Source organism: Mus musculus, chromosome 5 (genome assembly GCF_000001635.26).
Source record: "Mus musculus strain C57BL/6J chromosome 5, GRCm38.p6 C57BL/6J".
Classification (NCBI taxonomy): domain Eukaryota; kingdom Metazoa; phylum Chordata; class Mammalia; order Rodentia; family Muridae; genus Mus; species Mus musculus.
The window spans coordinates 76231648-76255853 of NC_000071.6; the positions used below are offsets into that span (position 1 = coordinate 76231648).

The window sequence follows — 24206 nt, forward strand, 5'->3', positions numbered from 1 at the left end:
CTGCTCTCAGAACCAGTCTCTGCCTGCAGACCCACGGCAACAGCGCAGAGGCCACTGGGCGAACTGCAAAGGAAGGTGCTCGCCTCTCTTCCACCACAAGTGCCAGTGGGTATCTTCCTGTCTATGGCACTGCAGTGACTAGCAGTTTCTAGCCAGGTGAGCCCCTCCTGGTACACGTGTCCTCCCTCTGACTTACATTAGTGGTTGTTCTCACATTTTCAGTTTTTACCCCCTTCCTTTTTTTTTTTTTTTTTTTTTTTTTTTAGAATAACAAAAAATATTTTACTAAAACATAAGATTTACAGAAGTTTCCAGACAAGCCATACAAAATGGTCACAAGCTTTTTCTTCGTCTTTTCGGGGTGGGGGTGGGGGTGGGGGTGGAGAATCTACACTTGACAGCAAAGTCACAATGTTATTAGTGAGGGCTGTGATGTTTATTTAATGTTCCCATTTTGGTTCAGACAATCAAGCTTGTCCATCTACAGCGTCTAAAGTTAGACTTGGCTAGAGAGCATATTCTAAAAAAACTGGTTAGCTGCATTTAACCACTGCAATTAGATCCTTTAAGAGGGGGGAGGGGGAAGGGGGCCATAAAATTAAAATAAAACTACTTTCCCCCTAAAAATAAAATAACACCCATACCCCTGGCAGCTAACCCTGACAACTACCTTCATTCACAGTGCCTTGTACTTTAACCATGATGGGGAAGGAGTCAAAGCAGAGAGTCCTGCTTCTCAGCATCTCTCAGCAACCAGGATGGTACTTCTAGCCTCTGCTCATGCTTTACAACAGTGAATCAGGACAAGACAGATTTGCTAATGTGCATGTAATCACCAAAGATGAAGATGCCTGGGCTTTTATTCTGTAATGTTTCTAAGACTGTGTCCATTAAATGCAAACAAAAAAAGGAAGAAGTCTTGGCAGAACAGGAGAAGTGGTGTACACTCGATGATCTGATCGACTTAAATATTGTTCATGGCATATAGCCTAGTCCATGCTCTCGCTGTTTCTATGGCTTGGGCTTCGTTGGTCTTCCATTGCTCGGCTACATCATTTGCTAATGGATCATCTGGATTAGGAGCACTTAACAAAGCCTGGATTGATAGCAGAACTGTGCGGATCTGCAGTGCTGGGGACCACTTATCTTTCAAAATATCTAAACATATTCTTCCCAACTTGTCTACATTAGGATGATAAATTTTGGTCATGAAACGTACTTTAGGTGCTGCCATTGGGTATTCTTCTGGAAGGAATAGTTCAAGTTTAAAAGTCCCTCCCTCAAAGGGGGAATCCTGGGGGCCAGCAATGACCACATGAAAATAACGGGCGTTGCTCTCATCTGGTTCTGCTTTAATGCCAGGAACTGGTTCTGCCAGCAAACGCTGGGTTTCCTTGATGATCCTGCGGGGCAGCCCGGCCATCTTGTCAGATCCCGAGTTCGGCCTCTGCTCTTGTCCCTTTTTTTTTAAGTTACAATTTACATCCTGGTAAGGGCACATGCCACTGAATGTGTGTGTAGGTCAGAAGACAACTTGGAAGAGTCAGTTCTGACTCACTCTTGACTGATTACAAGAACAAATTACATTTAGACGGTGTGCGTGTGTGGAGGTGTGATGGCACATTCCTTTATTCTTAGCACTGGGGAGGCAGAGGCAGGCGGATCTCTGTGATGTCAAGGCTAGAAAGTTCTAGGTCAGCCAGGGCTAGAGTGAGCCCCTGTCAAAAAAGAAAAGAAAAAAGAAAAACAACCCGAACTTCTATTGTAGCTTAAGAATTTAGTAGAATGAGTTCTTCAGTTGCTCACTTCACTTGGACATTTTACCAGATGAGAATGTACCCGGACCTGGACTGAATCCATACCAAATTCTGTCATCTCGAGAGTCCCCTCTTTGTGTACATCAGCAGAATTATCCAAAGTTAGGCAGGAGGATCACTAATTCAAGACCTACCTTGGACAAACAGTGAGTTCAAGGTTAGCCTAGGCAACATTTTATGGCCCTGTCTTAAAATAAAAAGTAAAAAGAAAGGGCTTGTGGGCTTATGTATAGTGTTTGCCCAGAATGTTCAAGAACCCAAGTTTCAGTTCCTAGCATCCTCCTTCCTCCCCACATATCAAAATCACTCATCTTCATCTGACTGACAACCAATATTTTATTCTGGTGCTATTCTGAAAAACATATTATACCTTTTATCTATACTATCCTTAGACCAGTTTAAACTTTAGTTTTTAAAGGCTAAGCAATTCTAAGAAATCATGAATGAATTCCTCTACATTGAGGGTTTTCAGTCTTCTGGTTTTTATGTGTAGTCAATGAGCTACAATGTAGACACACTTGATGACACTGCTCACTTACTTCTTCTGTTCTGTGTGACAGCAGAGCGGTTCACGTCACGGAACACCTACTTTCACCTTTCTGCAGTGAGTCGCAATGCCCACCTTACCCTTCCACGGCTACCTTCAGAAAGGTTGTGCTAAATGAGCTAGCTCTTTGTAAAGTTGTGCCAAGGAGACTGAATATTACTTCAGGTTTTTTGTTTTGTTTTGTTTTGTTCTTTGAAAATGGCTTTGCTCTGTAGCCTTGGCTGGATTGGAACTCTCTTTCAGAGACCAGGTTGGCTTTACACTTGTGGTGATCCTCCTGCCTCTGCCTCTGCCTCCCAGGTATTGCACCATCATCTCTGACTTCTGAGTATTACTTTTTAAAGCATAAAACAGCGACTTTTGAAGATGGCAATGACCATCTGATATTACATTCCATTAGGCTTAAGAAACATTATAAAGTTAGTACCTTCAACTTTCTCATGCCTTTTTAAAATGCTAGTTAAAATGTTGTATTTATTTTTAGGTCATACATATATTTTATTGTCACTAAAGTTATTTTTATATGTAAATGTTGTCACAATTTGAAGCATTTCTAATTAAATACAAACCAGAAAAAATAGAAACAAGCAGAGAGTACAGGATAACAAGAACAACTGAGTAAAGTGCATGCTGAATGAGAACAGAACACTGAATGCTTAGCTGTGGGTTTGACACAGTATACATCTCAAGAAAACACCTCTATAAAGATGTTATTGCTAATAACATCCTGAAGTGACACCCTGAGATTAAGGAACAAATAGTATTAAATGTCTACATATTACATAAAAATTCTGTCAATTCTTTAAAATAAGATGTAAAGGTTAAATTTAATATTTAGTAAGAGTACTGTTACAGAGCTTTTAATAGGTTAGTTGGCTAAAAATCAGGATTTAGTGCCACATAAAATAGAAGATTTCCCACTATATTTATTACTATTTAGTAGTGTTCTTAACATTTCTGAAATGTTGAATGAGCCATAAATCACACGAAGGTACACAGTAATGCTTTGAGAATTCCTTTCCTCTTGCCAATTTCAGCATTCACACCTTCTTTGGACTAAGGCCATCTTACATTTCTAAACACCTTTCCTTCTTTTTTTTTTTTTGAGGTTCTCATGTAGTTCAGGCTGATTGTGAATTTACTATATAGTTGAGGATAACCTTGAACTCCTGATTTTTCTGCTTCAACCTCCCACACACAGGTAGACACTACCATACTTGGCCTTTTCCACTTAAGCTGCATTTAAGGCTCCAAATCATGTGTGTAGACTAAATTAACATGGTATTTTAGTTATGTTATTCTTTTAGATCAAGTAGCTTGTTAGTACAGATATGCAAATACTGTCAGCATCCAATATGTGTAACTCAATATATACACAGAACTAAATAAATAGCCCGTGTGCAAATAAATGAATCAATACAGAATATATAGTTACTCAAGTCTTCCAATATCCATAAGGAGGGACAAAATGAACTAGTATATTTCATGTTTAAGATTATCATACCTGTAGGCTGTTGTTATATATAAGATGTTACAGCACAGTAAGCAAGAAGATATAAAACCATCATTTATCTGTGATTCTTTCTAGTAAGGGTCCACCAAAATCATTGCAAATAACAAAAATGTCACTACATATTCTAAATACGTCCAGATTCACTGCCTTTATATGTATTTATATATACATATGTATAAAACTATATTTGCTTAAATGCAATTATCATTTGTAAATGCTCAACTAAAACAAACAAAAATACCTGTGACATGCCTTGTGGAATTGGTAAATTTGCAGCTTGAGACATCGCTGGCTGTGTTAATGATGGACCAACTGACTGGGAGTTTATGGACTAGAAGCAAAATAAAAGATGACAATGAGGTGACGCTCACACTCGTCTTCGAGTACTTCCACCACAATACAATATGATGTGCTTATCACTCACTGACAATCAACCTCACTTTGTTGAGTACAAAGTGAGCTGCCCTTTCTACTCTTCTCTTCTCTTCTCTTTCCCATGGGGCCCAGCTCAGGCCCTTGGATGTACACTCCATGAAAAGTTGAGTGACTGAACTGAAGGCAACTAAAACTGAATAGTAGCTCTCACTTAGCACTGTTTCACAATTAGAAACAAAAGTCTAGCATTTTACTTCAAATATGGAAAAGATTTTGAGTGTCCTATGTCAGCAAAAGATTGATCCTTCCTGAAAGGGTACCGCAGACATCTGTGAGCACACCTGTGGCTCCTGCAAGGCTGTGCAGTTCGCTAAAGGCGTACCTGACTGCTGAAGGACGACCTCCGCTGTGTCATCTTTTCATGAGCTGGCAAATGCTGTCTGGGAGGAGTGCTAGTATCAGTAGGGATCTTTGTCGGTGTGGCTAAAGACAGTCAACAGAGACCAGAATTAGTACTTACAGTATGAATGACTGATCTCAACATATGCTCCAAGGAATAGACAAACTGAGTTAGTTTTTTGTTATTAGATAAAAACTAAATCCATGCCTACAATTTTAACGCCTTTGTAAAGGACAAAGCAACCATGTGAGATAGTAAAACTTGAAGCACAGTTTCTCATCATCCTCAGCACCCTCAAGGGACAGGCTTCCTAACTCCCACACACACTAACAAACGGCCCAGCGTTTCCCTGACAACCATCCATAACTCTAGTTCCACGGGGTGTGAAAACCTCTTTTGACCTCCATGGGGACCGGGCACACTTGGTGCACAGATCACATGCAGTCAAAACACTCATAAATCTTATTTACATGGTTTTACAATGAAAGGTAGAATTTTCTCTGTTTAAGGAATAATTTAAGTAGAGCATTACCACCTACATATCATCCTTTCATCACTTTAACTCTTTTCTAAAGATAATTTGCTTCTCAATGGAAGCTTTACTTCAAAACTGGAAAAGATTATCATTTGAAGATGTGCTTGACAAAAGTACTGATGTCAGCAACACAAGTAACTGAGAAGACCTCTTTGAAACATGCTTGTTTTCAGCTGAGGCACTCACAGGAAGGGTCTGAGACTGCGGTGTGAGATGACTTTCGTGAGCTTCTAGAGGAGGCAGAAGGAGTTGGGCTGTGATCAAACCTTTCCAGTGCTTCCTTGAGACTCACTGTGTTGATACGATTGTCAGACCCAGAATCTTGGCTCTAAGGAGATAAGAGGAACATAAATGCTTTCTTAGTGCTCAATGTAGAGGTCTCAGTACAGTTTTATCAGGGCTGTAGAGGCAGCTAGTGTGTAAAAGCATTTGCCATTAAACCATAAAGGACCTACATTTGAATTCCCAGAGCCCACCCACAGCTGGGTGCAGTAGCATGCCTTTGTAATCCCAAAACTTTTGTGGCAAGATGGGAGGCAGGAACAGCTGGAATCCCCCAAAGTACAAGGGACAGCTAGACTGGGGTGTACAATTGAGAGAGAGAGAGAGAGAGAAAGAGAGAGAGAGATTCAATCATTCTTAGTTTTTGCCTAAAATAAGGCTAAAAAGTATGTGTATGTATGTGTACTAATTAGGAAAAAATATTATTTAATAGTTTGTTTTCATTCTCTATTTAAAAAATAAGAAGACTCAGGTTAGACTTTTGTATTAAGTTCAAAAATTTAACTCAAAGTAGATCAAATATTATGAGCTAAAACTATAAAACTCTTAAAGAAACCAAAGGAAATGGTTTTATGACATTAGAATACCAGTAAACTGGAATTCATAAAGTTAAAAACATTTATGCATCAAAAGACAATGCCAACAGAATAAAAGCAACCCACAAGAATGAGAGGAGGTATTAATACATCAGTATCTGATCAGTACTTAATATCTAGGATATAAAACTCTCTACAAAAACTCAATTATAAAGATGGAAACAGACACATTGCATGTGAAGAGATGCACTTTTGTTTCTTGCTGAGACAAAGTCTCACACTACAAACCATGACCCAGTGACAATCCTCCTGCCTCAGTTTCTAAAAAGCTAAGATTATGGGCATGAACAACTGTACCTAGTTGGCCTGCACCTTTAAACACAACATTGCAAAGGCTATTAAGAGGATCATCTGAGCTCAGCCGGAGCAACACAGCAAAATTCCCTGTCAAGAAAGAACAAAACCCAAAACAAAAAGAGAACAAGGTGGACATGGTGGCACATCAAAAGCCACTTGGGACGCAGAGGCAGGGTGGTCAGGAGTTCAAGGTTATCCTTGGGTACATAATCAGTCCAAGGACAGCTTGGGCCATATGTGACCCTATCAAAAAAATTAAAAATAGCCGGGCAATGGTGGCCCAAGCCTTTAATCCCAGCACTCGGGAGGCAGAGGCAGGCGGATTTCTGAGTTCGAGGCCAGCCTGGTCTACAGAGTGAGTTCCAGGACAGTCAGGGCTACAGAGAAACCAAAACAACAAAAAACAACAACAACAACAAAAAAAACCCAACCAACCAACCAAACAAACAAACAAAAATTAAAAATAAAAAAAAGAGTAATGAATGAGTATTTAAGTAAGAAAATAAAGAAGGTAGAAGGAAAATAAATACTTCTCCAAAGAGGATATAAAACCCTCACCAGATATATTATTCAAACTTACTATCCAGGGAAATACAAATCAAAACCAGTCATGCTACCTCATGTTCTATTAGCATGGCTAGGACCAAACAACCCACGGCAGACACTTGGGTGGACAATCTCTCTTTGAAGCCAGCCTAGTCTACATAACTGGGTTCCTGGCTACTGAGTACTACATAGTGAGACCCTGTATGTAATCAAAACAAAACAAATCAACAACAACAAAACCCCCTACTTCTCAGAAAGCATTCAGTGTGGTAAAGATGAGAAGAAACAGGAATTCTTATGGCTTAGCAATGGGATTGTAAAAATGGTATGGCCTCTACAGAGAATAGTGTGGTAGTTTTCCTCACTTTAACAAAGAGTAACCTACCATATGATCCAGTATTCTATTCTTAGTAAACATCCAAAGAGAAGTGGAAACTAATCTGTATGTCTACCTATGTTCACACTATTTTTTGCAAATAAAAGGTGAAGACAACCCAGTATTTCTCAGACTAATAAGAGGATACACCCATGGCAGACTATTACTCAGCCCCAAAATAAAGGGAAATCTGATACAAGTTATAACTTAATGAACCCTGAGAATATCATACCAAATAAAATTAGCCAACCACAAAGGAACAAATACTGTATGAGTTTGTTCACAGTACTCAGAGCAGCAAATCAAAAACAAACAAACCAACCCTTAGTTGAAAAGAGCTGGAGGGCAAGGACAGAAAGTTGTTTCAGAGTTCACGGTTAGGAGGATGAGGACATTCTGTGCGTGGGCAGGAGTGACAGCTGTGTAACACTGGAAATGCTACAATGCTCAAGTGTGCTCTAAAACCATTAAAATTGTCATTTTATCACACAGTTTTACAAAGTAAGTAACAGAATAAAGATAGTGCTTTATTTCACGAAGTTCTGTAAAATCTTAGGAAGTCACCACTTGCTCCAAATCTTCCATTTTGCCATTTCCCCAGATGTCACTCTGTACATGAACTACCTACCCACTGCCCTATCCGTTCCTATTATCTTCCCATGACCCTTTCCTTAAACCTACCTCAGTCACTCTGTCTCTGCTTTGGAACAGTAAACACTGTAGCATGTATAAGCAGTATAGACTAAAATGACAACTTAAACCATGCTTCCTGTTCCTATACTATAGCTCACAGGCTCAAGGGTGGCCTACAATAGCCACTTACTTCAGGTAAGTATGCTCAATTCTAGTCAGCAGAATTGCCCAAGTGTACTAAGGGGCTCATTTCCCTATTCTCGAAAATTGTCTCAAGCCTTTCCTACTGTACTTAAACTGTTGTGGTCCTTCTCTCGACTGACAGTCTTGCCTTACAGAGATGAGAACACTTATTTCACCATAACCAAAAGCAAAACGCTACCTCGGGTATAACATATATACTAGTGCTTCCTCACCCACCACACACTTAAGATAGAATCAGTGTCCCCTTAAAGTCTTTCTACATGCAGTAGTGAACAAGAACCAAGTATGCATCTTTATTTCAGGGTGAAACATGACTGCTTGCATACATGTTAGTATGTGTAAATGCAAAACACCCGATCTCACAGTTTCTCACTCTGGGGTGGAGGGCATGGCCCCAGTGTCTCATCTCCTCCTTCAGTAACGTGCAGCTTTTCCCAGCCTGTCTTGTTGAACACACCTCTCACTGCTTCTCAGCCTCTAGAACCTTCCGCCCATCTTCAAAGTCCATGATAAACAAATCACCAGGCATTTTCTACCCTGGCTCTGAATACTTCTCTCCTCATCTGTTGGAAACATAAGACCTCACCAACCTCCTTGTAGGTCCCATAGAAGTGGGGGCGTCTGTCTCCAGACTCTGAGTCCCCTGCTAACGCTGCACTCCCTAAGCTCGAGGTTTGGAGTGAACAAACCTCTGTGTCACATGGTTTGTGACTGTGGTGACGTCTGGCTTAGTATCCCCCATAATCAGTGCTCCTCAAGCCCAGCCCGGGGAGCCCCTCCTTAGTGCTGCCTGGTTAAAGTCTTCCACTCGTCTGCAGCCACTAATTCTCCGTCACATCTTAAAGTCAATCATCTTAATTCAAGCATCCACGTTTTTTTAACCAAAACCTGCCTCATTACCTACTCATCCCGATTAATCTGCTAATTCCAATTTTCTCTCTCCTAATTAACTTTTAAATAGCAAAAATCTTTGATTCCTTTTTTAGATGTAAATGAGGTTTTAAATAGTAAATTCAAAATAAAAATTATAAAGGATAATCAAATCTCTCTCATAAATTATTGGAAAATGAGATATTTAAAAAAGAGACTGTAAGAAACATACTTTGTCAGCAGCTGTCTCAGGAAGAGACTCTTCAATGCCAAGTTCTCGCCGTCTTTCAGCCCTAACTTCTGCATAACTACAAATGGAAAGAACCAAATTTTAAATGTTTGGTCATTCATTTAAAATACTGCAGAGATGCAATTAATTGGTGTTTGTTAGGAATCTCACTTAACCATCAGTAATTTGTACTTTCTGTATGTGCTCCATAACCCTAATACATATCTACAGCTTAATGCCTGCACTGGCTGGTTCTGTGTCTACTTGACACAGCTGGAGTCACCACAGAGAAGGGAGCTTCAGTTGAGGAAATGCCTCCATGAGATCCAACTGTAAGGCATTTTCTCAATTAGTGATCAAGGCGGGGAGGTCCCCTTGTGGGTGGGAACATCTCTGGGCTGGTAGTCTTGGTTCTGTAAGAGAGCAGGCTGAGCAAGCCAGGGGAAGCAAGCCAGTAAAGAACATCCCTCCATGGCCTCTGCATCAGCTCCTGCTCCCTGACCTGCTTGAGTCCCAGTCCTGCATCCTTTGGTGATGAACAACAGTATGGAAGTGTAAGCTGAATAAACCCTTTCCTCCCCAACTGCTTCTTGGTCATGATGTTTGTGCAGGAATAGAAACCCTGACTAAGACAATGCCTAAATTCAATCTGTATTCTACAAATTAGGTCATCTATAAATGATCAGTAGGAGCAAAGCATTTAAATGAAGAGAAACTAAATGACGGACGAATGATGGGCACACTAGTCTGGTTTTTGCTTTGCGGGAAGTGCACTGGCATTTGAATGCTGGTACAACTTTTGCTATATAGCACAATACTCATGTCAGGCCTTATATATTTATATACTACCTACATCATATTTCCACATATTAAGTAAGCTTAATATTCAAAAGTATTAAGTATTAAAACTTGGGCAAGATCACTATCACTCATTTAAAAAAAATCACATAAAAATTCTCTTTGACTATTAGTACACCTTACAAATGTTCTTCCAGTTATTACCTTACTACAGTGTGAGTACAAACAATGAACTCTGGCCTTGAATTCCACTGATGGTAAGTAATATAATAATGAGTCTGAAGCCATATCCACTGCTGGCCTTTGGTCAGGAATCTATAGTAACACGATTTGCCTTTTCCATATTGCATTACTAAAAATAAAAAAATAAAAAGAAGAGAAAGAAACAAATATTTTTCTTTGATCTGTACTTAGCTATGAAAAAAATCTCAATTTTTTTTTATAAAATAAAAGCTGGCATTTATTTTTAACTCTTTATATAGATATAATTATTTTCTGGCTTCCAGAAATATGTATAAACTACAAAGATTTTTTTTAAGAACCAGTTTAAGATCCCCTAAATAACTAGAACTCCCAGATTCCAATTTTATAGTCAGTTATTGCTGATTTTACACAAATTTTTCATTCATAATAAGTTCCATATACTGAAAGTCATACTGTTAACTGGCCAAGATACTTAACACATATGAAGCAGCAATTAACAATAACACTTTCCCCAAAGATACTGTCACATATGACATCTCTGAGGCCTTTTAATTGTAAAGCTTTAATTAACCAGAAATCAGAACAACATAATTGTTTGAAATAATTGTTTAGTAAAGTTTCTCAAACTATTTTCCCCAAACTATTTCAAATGTTAGGTTCTAAAGTACTTTAACTGATGTTAAGCAAAAATTGGGTTTTGTAGTTAAATTGGTTTGGGAAACTTTATGTACTTTTAAAATATACTATAAGATTTTCCTTTATGTGTAAGACCAAGGTCAATATAAACCTGTACCTTCTGTATACATTTATAAAAATAACTCTAAATCTTTTCTGTGTCTTTCATTACTAGAACAAAGCGTCTACTTCTGTGTTTTTAAACAGTTCTCAACAGAAACATTAAGATCTACTTACAGTGCTCGTGACATTTTGCCAGATTTTCTAGGTCATCCACATGATAGTAATCATAGCCTGATGTTCCCAAGACTTCAAATGGCAAATAGCCTATTATTGGTGGTGCCCTAAATTATACAGTAATAATACATATCAGTATTATAATGTTCCACTAGTTACACTACAGACAACATTCATTTGGAGAATGGGTTTTATTTTTTCAAAAATGGATAATGAATTTCAAAAATCATTATGTTCCTCGAGTCCATTACTGTCCAGAATTACATTTTTTTTGGTGAAATTTAAAGGTAATGTTACCTGTGATCTAAAAATAGAAACTTCCATTCTAAACTGTGTCTAGATGTAAACTCTTCATTTGGTTCTTCAACAGTACACATTTCCTACAAACAAATTAACAAGTATAATTTAGAAGTAATTTTCTGTGTCGTGAAAACATTAAATATTCTTAGCATAGGCCATTATAAAATTCACTTTCATCTAGACAAATTTTTATACATTTTAGATTTTAGTATTAAACACAAGTGTAGCCAGCTGGTGATACAAAATGCTAGTCTGGAAGTTGTGAAGTCCTAAGTTTGATCCCCAACAATTCTCCTAATCACCCGATATAAAAACAGACAAAACAGCAGCACCTGGCAGACACCAGCCGGCCTAAGGTCAGTAGTTACAGTGAGCATTCTCACTCATTCACGTGCCTAAGAGCCTACTTAGATACCCATGTCCTTCCTCTGGTCCACACCTCCTACTTCACAGTGTTTAAGCCAACTGCCATACTTTTCATAGCTCACAACTTCCCATCTCATCAATGGCCTCACTTCTGTACACCAGAGTCTAGAATCAACACATTCTTTAATAATCAAAGTAGCCAAATTAAATGTTTCCTTTTAATCAAGATTTGTTTTTATTTATGTGTATGTATGTGTTTCTGCTTGCATGCCACATGAGTGCCTGAGGAGGGCAGGTGAGGGTACTGGATCCCCTACACATGGAGTTACAACAGGTGGTGAGCCACCATCCATGAATGCTAAGCTCTTTGTAAGAATAGTAAGTGTTCTTAACCAGTGAGCCATCTCTCTAGCCTATAAATACTTCTAATGTGACCTTCTAGGTGTTTTCGAGTCCACCCCATCTCCCCTAGCTTTAGAGATGGAGTTTACATCTTACCTCACTGACTCACCTCACCACCGGCGCACCTCAGCTATCTTCCCATCCTTCCATCTCTCTTCTCTTCAGGGGTCAGCCATTACCATCACCTTGGTAATACTCAAATATGAGCACCCAACTTCCCTAACTCTTCTATGGTTTCTCATGCTGAAATCTCTTCATGGAGAAAAGCCACAGACAGAACAAGTTTCATGCCTGGCCCCTGCTTTCGGTTTCTAACATGAGTTCTGACTATTTTTCCACTCATATACATGAAACCTAGTTTCTGTTATACGAAGCAATCCATGACACTCCCTCCTCTCTCCTTGCATGTTCTTCAGTAAAGATAAAAGCCAGGGCTTTAAAAGAAAAATAATTCCAATCAAGTCTCACTTACTAGATGAGACTTTCAGCAAGTAATTTCCCTAAGTTTGCTTCCTTAAATATAAAATATTATAATAGCATCTATCTCAGAAGAGTAAGAATTACATGAAATAAAACATGTATCAGCCCTCCACTTTCCTAAGAGCTAACGGGGAGTGCAAGACTATAGTCTTCTAACTGTTAACTCAGGCGCTGTTCTATACTACGCTGTCACCCAAATTTAAATGTCACCCTGGCTTCTTTCCTGTCTCTAGGGACTGAGGCAGTTCACTTTTCTACTTCCCTACTAAACACGTGCTTATGGATACAAGAAATAAAAATGTGTAATTTAAAACTCAAAGAGCAGGGGTTGGCTAGAGCGATGGCTCGGCCTCTCCAGGCGGACTTTGGTTCAGTTCTAACATGGTAACTGACAACTGTATGTAACTCCAGTCTCAGGCAGGCCCTCCTCTGGCTCCCCGGCATGCACGTGATACATAAATATGCACGCAGACAAAACATCCATACACATTAAAAAAATTAATCAAAAAAGAACCAAATAGCAAGTTATACCCAGTAAAGCACATTCTTTTTTTTTTCTTTTTAATTCATCTGGATTTTTTTTTTCAGACTTCTTTCCTGATAGTAAACTACACACATTAAACCACACATTAAACTCTGTACAAAAGCAGGAAAATGGTGATATACTGCCATGGGATACCTGCAAAGAATACACTAAGATAACTGTGGTAAAAATATGAAGTTCATACATATTTAGTAACTCAATGGCCACTACTATTTCAATGTTCGTAAAAGTTTCAACCTTCTAAAGATAACAAAAATCTCACAAGACCAAATCTCATATCATGAACTGGAATGCACTAGAGCAATTAAAATCAGAAGCATACCTTGATGAACTGAGGTGTAGCTAATCTGACAGTAGCTACAAAACAAACTCTATCTTCATAAGAAGGCCTATGTGTGCGTTGTATAGTTCCTTCAAAACCATTGTGTGTTGAAGTTGATACTAAAACAGCAAGGAGACATGTCGTTACTGATATTTAAGCATCTAAGAGCTTGGAAAAATAAAAACAGCCAGTTAAAACACATTATAAAAGAAACATTTTAACTTACCACTGGTTAAAGATTTAAAATTTCCTATAAATCTCACATATTCATAGGTGGATGGCTCCTTTGGGTCTATTGTTCCTCGAAGCATGTGACAACAGAATTCTAACTGATTTTTTGCTGGAATAAGTGATAAAAAGTTGTGTGAATTCTCAGTCACTTTCTCCCACGGAAGTACCCACTAACAGCAGATGACTGCAGCAGATGCCTGCAGCCAGCACAGGCTGACAGCCAATCTCCGTTTCATTTCTTCTCCCATCCCATTTTTCATTCTAATTTCACAAAAATATTTTGTTCTCCTTTAAAGCTAGCACTGTCCTTTATTTAAAGCTAAGGCCTCCCTTTCTTTCCTGTCACTGCTGGGTTTGGTGGGGTCTCTTGGTAACAGTCTAGCCTGGACTATGTAGCTGCCTTGCTTCAGGCTTCCCAGTGTTACAACTAACAGCTGTTCCCATCTTTACCTTGAAGAGTAGCCTCTCATTTTCTTTAGGACAGGGCCATGTCACTTGCTACTCACCCTTTAGGAACTGCAAACTCTGTGGTTCTTTACTGCCTACAATTTTAAATCTCATCAGGTCTTCCATCATTTCCCCAAGCATTTTTCATGCTAATCTAGTTACAGGACCAGAGAACTCACTCCATCCATTTTAAATGCACCCTAGTTTCTGTGTCTTCATTTCTTTACTGCCCTCTCACCTCCAGAGCTATGTCCCTCCCAAATATTACTGACACTGATACTGTAAAAACCACTCAGGTGGTTTTTTCTCATTCTTTCTAGCTAGTCTTAAAATGTGCTCTACTGGATCTACCCACTTACCAATCATGTTTTTTCCTCTATCATTACTTCTAGTGTTAACTATATAGTTGCCTTTTTCAAAATTCTCAACCTTGATTTTCCCCTTCCAACTACAAACCACCCAAATGGCCTTCATTGGCTCTCTATTGTGTAAAGAATAAAAACTAAACAGCACAGGATGAACACAGGTCCTTTATAACTCTGCCTCATCTCCTTCACAAACACATTATCTGTACCAACTCAATGCCATTACAGCTAAAATAGCCTACTACATTTTCTAGGCAAAGTACCTTGCATTTTAACTCCTGGACTCCTCCTTCCCGGGGAAGGAGCTCTGTTGTGTACCAGTCTTTCCAAGGCCATCTGCAAGCCACTGAGCTAAGACTCCTCTAACCTGAAAGCAGGGGGTCTATTTTCCTAGCAGAAGCTTTAGGCAGTTTTCCAAGCAGTTCTGCTTACTGAGAGTCCCTGAAACCAGCTCTACTCCTTGTACTTTGGGACCTGAGTGGCAACTTTCTTTCTTTTTTTTTTTTCTGAGTGCCAACTTTCTACTTCTCCTTTTTCTACACATTTGCCTCAGGTAACACCATTCATTCTGTGACTTCAAATACTGCCTAAAGCTATAAAATTGATTTCTATATTAAATCCAGCCCAAATCTTTCTTCTAAGTACTGTATTAGAATGGTCTAAGGACCAGTGTAAAGCAAATCTGACTGTAAACAATTATATACAGGCTCCAAGTAACTTTTCTCCATGTCTAACATTTGGGGGGGGGGCGGTGTTGAGACGGTTTCCCTGTGTACCCTGGCTGTCCTGGAACTCACTCTGTAGACCAGGCTGGCCTCGAACTCAGAAATCTGCCTGCCTCTGCCTCCCAAGTGCTGGGATTAAAGGTGTGCGCCACCACCGCCCAGCCATGTCTAACTTTTTATAATCCCTTCTGAAAGAATATCCGTTAACATGGATATACACATGTACATATTTATGTAAGAATATGTATCTTAGTTCTTAATATAGAATCTGAGGACACATAGAGTTTTTAACCTGATTAATATCACTATTACCAGATAAGATAAAATTTAAAGCTAATTAAAAATAATAAAAAAACACAATCTAATAACTAATGGGCACACAAAAACAATGATGTATATATATATATACACTAAATTTAGACACACATACTTTGTTTTGTTTAGTTTGGGGGGACTGAGCCCAGCATGTGCATTCTAGGCGAGCAATTCAACACTGTCGAAACAAAGGACCATAGCTAGTAGTGCTACCATGGGAGGCTCTATAAACCACAGGAGGACAGTAGCCTGGAGGAAACAGGCCATGGCAGATATGTCCCTAAGCCCTTCTGTCCTCTTTCTGCTTTCCCAGCTGTCATGTTGTAAACAGCTCTGCTCTATCAAGTCCTCCTCAGCACCTGAGGCATCTCTAAACCATGAACCCCCCAAAAATGTGTCCCCTGTCACTGTGCTTAGTGTGGAAGAGACTGTGACGGTAACCAGTACAGCAAGAGTGAAGGCAGCCAAAGTTCCAGTCAACCACTAGCCCGACCTACAGAAACTTCTCACTACTTGATGCTTTGTGTTAATTGATGACAGGAACATTTTTAAATTATTAATTATTTTATATTTGGTGCTCTAGAAATCATATTAAACATTCAGCAAAGATTACTTCATTAAATATAATAAGATTTCATTTAAAATATGGCTAATTTCCATCTTTTTATACATTACAGTTTTGTGGCATAATTGTGATCAATTTCTTATAACAAACAAGATAAGACCTCATTGTACATTGGAATAGATCTGGAATCTTAAAATGAACACAATTCATATATATATATATATATATATATATATATATACATACACACACATATACACACACATACACACACATACACACACATGCACACACATATACACACATACACATATACACGCACACACATACACACACACACACACACACACACCAATTTTAAAAGCACTTAATAGAGTTCATGAAATAGTGCTATTTTAATTTAGTTAAACATGTTATAGTCTTCATAAACTAAGAGAAGTAAAGAATAATGCTTGCCAAATATAAGACTGGCATCTCTGCTGAGTAGGGCCTACTTACATTTTAAGTACTCAGGGGTTAATGAGTCACTTTCCAGCAGATGAGTAGAGAGTATCTTATAAACCTCTGAATGTTCTCCCTCTGGGATAAAATTAAATATACTTTGATCCACAAGATCAGACTGAAAAATAAAAAAAAAAACAAAATTATACAACAGCACTTTGAGAGACATTCATCTCCAACACATCTAATAGCTATTAAGTAACAGAGGACATGCACTTAATCTTGAATTACCCATAAGATCAATAAAGTCAAGCTACAAATTTCATATTAAGAGATGAGATTGAGAACTTGGTGAGGCTAACATACCAGCTATCATATTCATGAGCGATGTGATCCTGAAAGCCAGACATAGAATGCAAAAACCTTAGTTTCACCAAATTTGAGCATTGTAAAATATAATGGAACTGAGAAATTTAACAAAATTATAGGCTCTAAGCCACAGCCTTGTAATTTATGCAAACAACTGTTAAATGGTGACATCGTACACAAAAACAGTAACAATGACAAGCTACGTGAAGGAGATCTGACACCATTCTCCTCCCATTTTTATTTCACCTTTTCCATGCATCTATTCTGTACCACACTGCCAAAGCCCTGTATAAGATGGGCAGCCAGCATGTAATTATCATTATTATAGCTGTTTATTATCTACCAATCAACAGTTGTTGTCTTGACAGGTGATGGCTGCGGACTCACAGAGTGTGATGCCCCTGTCCTTAAGTAGCAGTGACAGCGAGACGTCAGCAACCTCACCATTCCCACTGAGGCCAGCCATCCCGCTGGGCTTCTCACTTTCCAAACTGTTCTAACTAATTACAGGACAGAGGGCCGAGCTGTGGGGGCAAAGCAGCTGTACTTTCCTTTTGCTTATATTTTACACCTGTAGAGATTATATCTGAATAGCTTCTGCTTAAAACAAACTAGTAAGGAACAAAGGCGAGTCATGGGAGAAAGGGTGATTTCCCACCCTCCGTGTGTTTCTATGACTTCTGCTTTTCTCTATGGTCAAAGTCTTCTCTACTATATGAAGTGGAGTAGCTTTGGCAAACTCCACATCTCTATCTTGCATTTTTCCAAGACCAACTCAGATCATTTCCTTCCATAAAGCAAGCCTGGTACTGAAAACCTAGCCAAGTACTCTCAGCTAGTGAGGCCATGGGTCGTACTGGAGAGCCTACTGTAATCACTTCACTAGACCAGTACACTACTTAACTGCATCCTAAAACTTATCCCTGTATACACGTAAGTAGCTCTCTCCCCTCACCAAAAAAATCGTCTCCGCAGCAGCAGACAGAGATCATAAAGAAAAGTGTCAAGATGCAGGCGACAATTCATGGTAATGTGCCCAACCACAATGGATCTATCTACAACAGGACCCTGCACCTAAGGCTCAGGGGGCAACTCAGAAGAAAGGACTCAAAGACTGTAAGAGCAGAGGACCAGGAAGTCAGCTGTGACACTGTGTCTCATAGAATGACAAGAAAGCTGTATCAATGACATAGTCACATTATTGCTGCCTAAACAAGACCTATACAATGACACCACCAATAGATATGCTAATATGAAATGGGGGACTCTCATAGAACCCTACATCTAAAAGAGAACTATAAACTCTACTGACTATCAAGAGAATGAGAGTTAGTCTTTCACAGGGATGAGCCCAGTAACTGATATTCAATACCAAAACGTTAGCCCTAAGATAATATACACACAAACAACACTGGCTTTGTGGGCAACTTGACACAAGCTGGAGTTATCACAGACGAAGGAGCCTCCCTTGAGGAAATGCCTCCATGAGACCCAGCTGTAAGGCATTTTCTCAGTTAGTGATCAAGGGAGGGAGGGCCCATTGTGGGTGGAGCCATCCCTGGGCTGGTAGCCTTGGGTTCTATAAGAAAGCAAGCTGAGCAAGCCAAGGGAAGCAAGCCAGTAAATAACATCCCTCCATGGCCTCTGTGTCAGCTCCTGCTTCCTGAGCCGACTAAGACAAACACTAAGGTGATTTAGCAAGTTGTATTTATATATTTATGTATATGTGTATAACAATAGCAATCAAAGAAAAGGAAGTCATCAATTTGAAATGGAGTAAGCAGGGACATTGGGAGGATTAAAGGAAGAGAAAGGAGGGAGAAATGTGCTATTAAATATAAAAAAAAATTCAAAAAAATCACATCCTTCAAAACAGCCAGACTACAAATACAAAACCACAGATACAAATGAATTCCTTTAGAACTGATGGCTCATGCTTATGGCCAAAGGGGAGTATTTGTTCTTTAAATGTATATATCTTGCCCCATAATGATGAAAATGGTCATGTCTTTTACACCTGTATCTTCTTCCCTGCCAATCAAGGTACACTAAACTCTGTACCTTAGATATAACCGGTATAAATAAAGAAAATTATCTGGGACCAAGGAGTCATTTGATAATAGCTTAAAACCACATCTGTATTTTAATGAGGAAATCTTCTGGAAAAGTAGAAAGCCATTACTGCTAAAAGAACGAAGAACTTTTTTTGCATTTGAATAACAAGATGCTAGAAAGCTATCTTATACTGAAAAAGTATAAGAATTAGAATTTAAGCACAGGTCAGAAAGTACAACATAGTCTTGATAAAAAAATAAATCTGAAATAACTAAAATGTCAGCTGAGAAGTAGGTTTCTGTTTCTTCTTAACCAACAGCATTTTCTAGTTTTATTTCACCACAGGATGATTGCAGTTATCTAATCTTGTTCTTCTATCTATACACAGGCATCAGCTGCGTCCTCAAAGATGAAAACAGAAATGAAGAGGCAAGAGTACAATCACAAGTAGTGCTCACCACTGCTTCATGCAGTGTCAAACTTTCCATTAACCACTATTTTTCATGTTCTGTTGATCACTGCACTTAAAGTAACACATTTTGACATTAAAAAAGTCACAGGCATTATGTTCCCTCAGTGAACACGTACAACAGGTTCCCGCAGTTATCAAGTACAACTCAAATGGAAGAAAAGAAAACACCAGCTCTCTGGATTCTTTCACTCCTGCAATTATTTTCATAAGAAAGAGATACCTGGTGCCCTTCTCTGTAAATCTAAAATTGGTTCAAAAGGATAGAAGCTTTTTAAAAAGCAGAAAGGTGGGCTGGAGAGATGGCTCAGTGGTTAAGAGCACCTACTGCTCTTCCGAAGGTCCTGAGTTCAAATCCCAGCAACCACATGATGGCTCACAACCATCCGTAATGAGATCTGATGCACCTCTTCTGGTGCATCTGAAGACAGCTACAGTGTACTTAGATATAATAACAAATAAATCTTTAAAAAAAAAAAAAGCAGAAAGGCAGGGCAAGTAAAGGTGCCCTGAGTGGTTACTACTAACACTGAATACATGGTATCATTAGACCTGCCAGGCTGTCCACTTCAAAATGTAATTCAACTATTCCACACAAAAGATCCACCAGCAGTGGGTTAAGAGCACTCACTGGCTGCTCTTCCACAGGATCAGATTCAATTCCCCGTGTCCACACAGCAGCTCACAACTGTCTATAACACTAGTTCTGAAAATCTGATGCTCTCTTCTGAAATTAGGAAAGCATTTAAGTTTTATTTATTACTTATTCAATGGGTGTGTGTGTTCCAAGCTCTATGTATGAGCACCACATGTGTGCACTGCTGACCCCCAGAACTCCACCTGGTGTGAGTGCTGAGAAGCCTGCGTCCTCTGCGAGAACATCAAGGGCTCTTCACTAATTAGCTATCTCTCAAGGCCCAGGAAACATATTAAAGGGAATCATTAAGATGGCCAACTACCTAATTCATTTTTATTCATTCAATAAATAATTACTGAGAACTTCTGAAAAACTAGCCAGTATTCTTACAAATAAGGAGATATGAGTTCCTAGCTTTAGCATTGTACAATACTTCTGTAAAACAAAACAAAACAACCAAAATAATATTAAAGCACATAACTATACTCACTTTCAATCAATCATTCTCTTAATCTTATAAAGTCTTACTGTTCTTTTGTTACCCGACATTTTATTGCTGTTGATTTTGAAAAGCTGGAGAGGGAACAAAGGGTCGTGTGCACGCTAGGCAAGTGTTCTACCAATCAGACTACATTCCAGGCTGTTAGCATTCCCTCCCCTGTTCACTAGGCTTTCTTACTATGCAAATATTGTTTAAAAGACTTCTGAAAAGTTCAAATAAAGCCTAAATTTAAAAAGTGATTTGCGAGTAAAGCATGAGACTGCAGTAACATACGAGTAAAATGGCATGAACAGGGAGAATATCCACCTGATCCAATCTTCTCTCTGTCCATGGGAAATCACTTATACATCACTGCAGTCTTATATATCACTTATATATCACTGCAGTCTCATGCTTTACTTGCATCTCATTCTTTAAAATTGGGCTTTATTTGAACTTTTCAGAAGAAAGCCCTTAGAAAAGCAGTAAAGTCAAGCCACTTCTAGAAACAAGTACACAGGGCTAGATAGCTGGCACAGCAGCTAGGAGCACTTACTGCTGCTATTCCAGAGTCCTGACCTGAGTTCAGTTCCCACCACCCACATCAGGCAGCTCGAAACAACTTGTAACTCCAGCTCCTTTCTCTGCCTTGGTGGGTACCCATAAGGAAATGGCATATAAACACATACATACATACATACATACATACATACATACATACATACATACATACCAATAAAACTTTAATAATAATAAAAAGAGAGTACAATGCTTACTGCCTGATTTTCAGTACACAGTTTTCCTTGTACTGTCTGGCATTTTAAACGTAGAGTCCATTCTCTATATATTCAGGTAATGAGTAGCAGAGAAATCAGAGGGAAGGGAATGCTGATTTTTGTCTGTCTGCTTTGTTTTTTGTTTTTTTTTCATATTCTTAAAAAGAAATATTTACATATTGGTTTACTTTGCACTGTTGTAAATTTTTACACAATGAACATTTCAGAAGTAATTGAAAAACACCGGACTTTTTTATATCAGAAGCCCATCTTAGATAAATACACGTTATATAAAATTTTCAAATCATTTCAAAAACCTTTAATTGTAGATAGCACTTAGCCTAGTGCTCAATACAGAATGAATGTTCAATAATTATGGGTTGAGTAAAAAAGCAAACACACGATTAAAGTATTTACCATGTCAATCAGACATTTTCAATGTCCTTCTAATTCTTCATTTGCTGAGGAAGCAGAAAAAGCTCTCAATGAGTGAAACCCTAGGAAATGTGTATTTTGACATGGACCTGGGCCACAGGCAGTTGGCAAATCTGTTATAGGTATGGGCCAGGCTGAAGAGGAATGGCAATGCTTTCCTCTGGAGTCTGAGTGTTTGTAAAGGATCGATTCACATGTACAAACATTAGTAACCTCAGCTTCCTCTTCCTGGATAGTTTCAGCCTGAGACCAACTGCTCGACTAAAGGAATCAACCAAGACTAGCTAATCGCTCCCCTAGTAATGTATTTGGGTTCCAAGTTGTGGAGGAAGCAGGAACAGAAATGTACATGTACTGTACATGTCTGTGTGTCTGTCCTTCCTTCACTCCTAGCTAGGGTTCTAACCCATGCTAAGCATCACTGAGCCACAGATCTGCAGCCCAGGATACCCACTGCAACTCACACTACACACAAGTTCTGCATCCACTATTTTTAGTCTTTGTAAGTCACTCTTTTGAGAAAATTATTCATTAATTCTGCTAATAGTAAGAAGTATCTCAGTAGAAATTTGGTTAGAAGATTTTCTTTTCATTTTGTTTGATATATTTTCATCAGGCTAAAAGGCAAACACTGCAAATCTGGCATTAAAATGGAAAGGGAAGAACAGCAGGTTAAATTACTAGGTGCTAAGAATGAAGAACTTAGGACTAGTTTGAGAAACAGCAACACTAATAAAGACACAACTGGAATTTGTGCCCCAACCCTTCAACCACTGTTCAAATATCACTCTCAAGTCTACTTCCTAGTGAATTCTAGTATGTGATATAGACATTAAATAATAGAGATTATAGGGTTTTCATACTTACTGGTAAATGTTCAAGTAACGAAGTTACACTCTCAGATACATATATTATACTTCCATCTGTCATGATCGCTAAAAAAAAACCATCAAGAGCCTGAAATTAAACATAATGGTCAGTTAAGGGAAAAGAACAAAGCACTTTCTTGGACAGAAACAAGATAAATGACAAAGGACATATTGTGGAACAATTCAGAGTACAGTCAAAATGGCAACAGTAAAAATTGCTGTCAGTATACTAATTTTTGTGATTCTTTTGATATTTCTGAAGGAAAATTATTACTCTGGCTATCTACTGGAAGCTGGTTTCTAAAGGTAAGAAATCAATGTCTGCCTTTACAGCTGCATACACACACCGTATGATATGCTCTGTAGTAAGTACAGTACAGTGGATCTGGAAAAGCTAACATCTCACAAAGCACACACAGAGCAGTGTGTGCCTGAAGTATAGGAAAGTAACAAAGGAACAGAATGAAGGGACAGAGATTAAGCCCCCCAAACTAAGCTGAGGCTGAATCTTATAAAGCCTATAAACTCTTGGTAAAGGTATCTTTATTCTGTACATAAAAGGAAGTCAACAGAAGGTTTTATATAAAACAGAATTCAGTTAAGAAAACCTGCCTTGGGATAATCATAAAAGTAATGAGACAAAATGAAATCAGCAGTAGGAGGAAAAGGAAAGGACTGAGCACATGCTAAGAAATACAACTATCTTCAGGAGAAGATCCAGCATGCTTTCTGACAACCTCAGCCATCACAGCAGTGGGAGCTCAAGAGGTGAGACCTTCAGTAAAGAAACAGGCCAAAGATAAAGCTTCAAAGAAATAGGAGCATGAAGAGACAGAAAAGAGCCAGAGAAACGACAAAGGCAGAAAATTGTGTGGAGCACAGCTGAATAAGGAAGAGGGGGGGAAGGCCAGAGACCAGAAAGGACAAGACACAAGAAAATGAGCAAATCCTGTGATTTTTCAGAGTAATGCTAACAGGAAGTCAAGTCACTTACAATGAATTTAAAACAAATAGATAATAAGAGGCCATTACAACCTGTTCATAAACCTGACAACAGAGTAAAGAAGGAAGGGCAATTGTTTTAAAGGACTCATGTACCAAAGAACATACTGAAAACCAAAAACACTAAAGGAAAGGGTAACATCTGTAGGCTAAAGGAGAGAAAGATCAAGAATACAATTTGAAAGTAATTTCTTTAGCTACACAGCTCTCTTAGAAGCTCACTGCCTTTGGTAAGAACTGTGAATGTCTCTGTCATCCTTGTGAAGTGTGACACATAAAGAATGGGAACAGGAGTCAAAGCAGCCACTCCAAGCTGCACTTTATTTTTGTTGTTGTTGTTGGTGGTGTGTGTGTGTGTGTGTAAGCTTGTCTTGCAATAGCTTCCATAGCTTAGACTGGCCTTGAACTCTGGTGGCCCACCATGTCCAGCTCAATTTATTACTATTATAGCTGTTTGTAGTGATAACAAATGAATG

At 38.8% G+C, this 24206-nt stretch overlaps 1 protein-coding gene and 1 pseudogene across 13 annotated transcripts in view; both read right to left on the reverse strand.

Moving 5' to 3' along the window:
* The window catches only part of Clock (circadian locomotor output cycles kaput), a 95736-nt gene that overhangs the window by 21780 nt on the left and 49750 nt on the right, over positions 1-24206 (reverse strand). For 7 of the 13 annotated variants that reach the window (XM_017320648.2, XM_017320649.2, XM_030254101.1 and 4 more), the window contains 11 exons: positions 22727-22816; positions 16695-16815; positions 13775-13888; positions 13549-13667; positions 11432-11514; positions 11135-11241; positions 10223-10370; positions 9224-9299; positions 5374-5515; positions 4635-4735; positions 4119-4208 (listed from right to left, as the gene is read on the reverse strand). In XM_017320648.2, coding sequence (XP_017176137.1) covers positions 4119-4208; positions 4635-4735; positions 5374-5515; positions 9224-9299; positions 10223-10370; positions 11135-11241; positions 11432-11514; positions 13549-13667; positions 13775-13888; positions 16695-16815; positions 22727-22816 — 1191 coding nt within the window. The remainder of the gene's footprint in view (positions 1-4118; positions 4209-4634; positions 4736-5373; positions 5516-9223; positions 9300-10222; positions 10371-11134; positions 11242-11431; positions 11515-13548; positions 13668-13774; positions 13889-16694; positions 16816-22726; positions 22817-24206) is intronic. The other 6 variants (XM_017320651.2, XM_017320650.2, XM_030254103.1 and 3 more) reach the window with 3 other exon arrangements.
* Positions 238-1450, reverse strand: Ube2n-ps1 (ubiquitin-conjugating enzyme E2N, pseudogene 1; annotated as a pseudogene).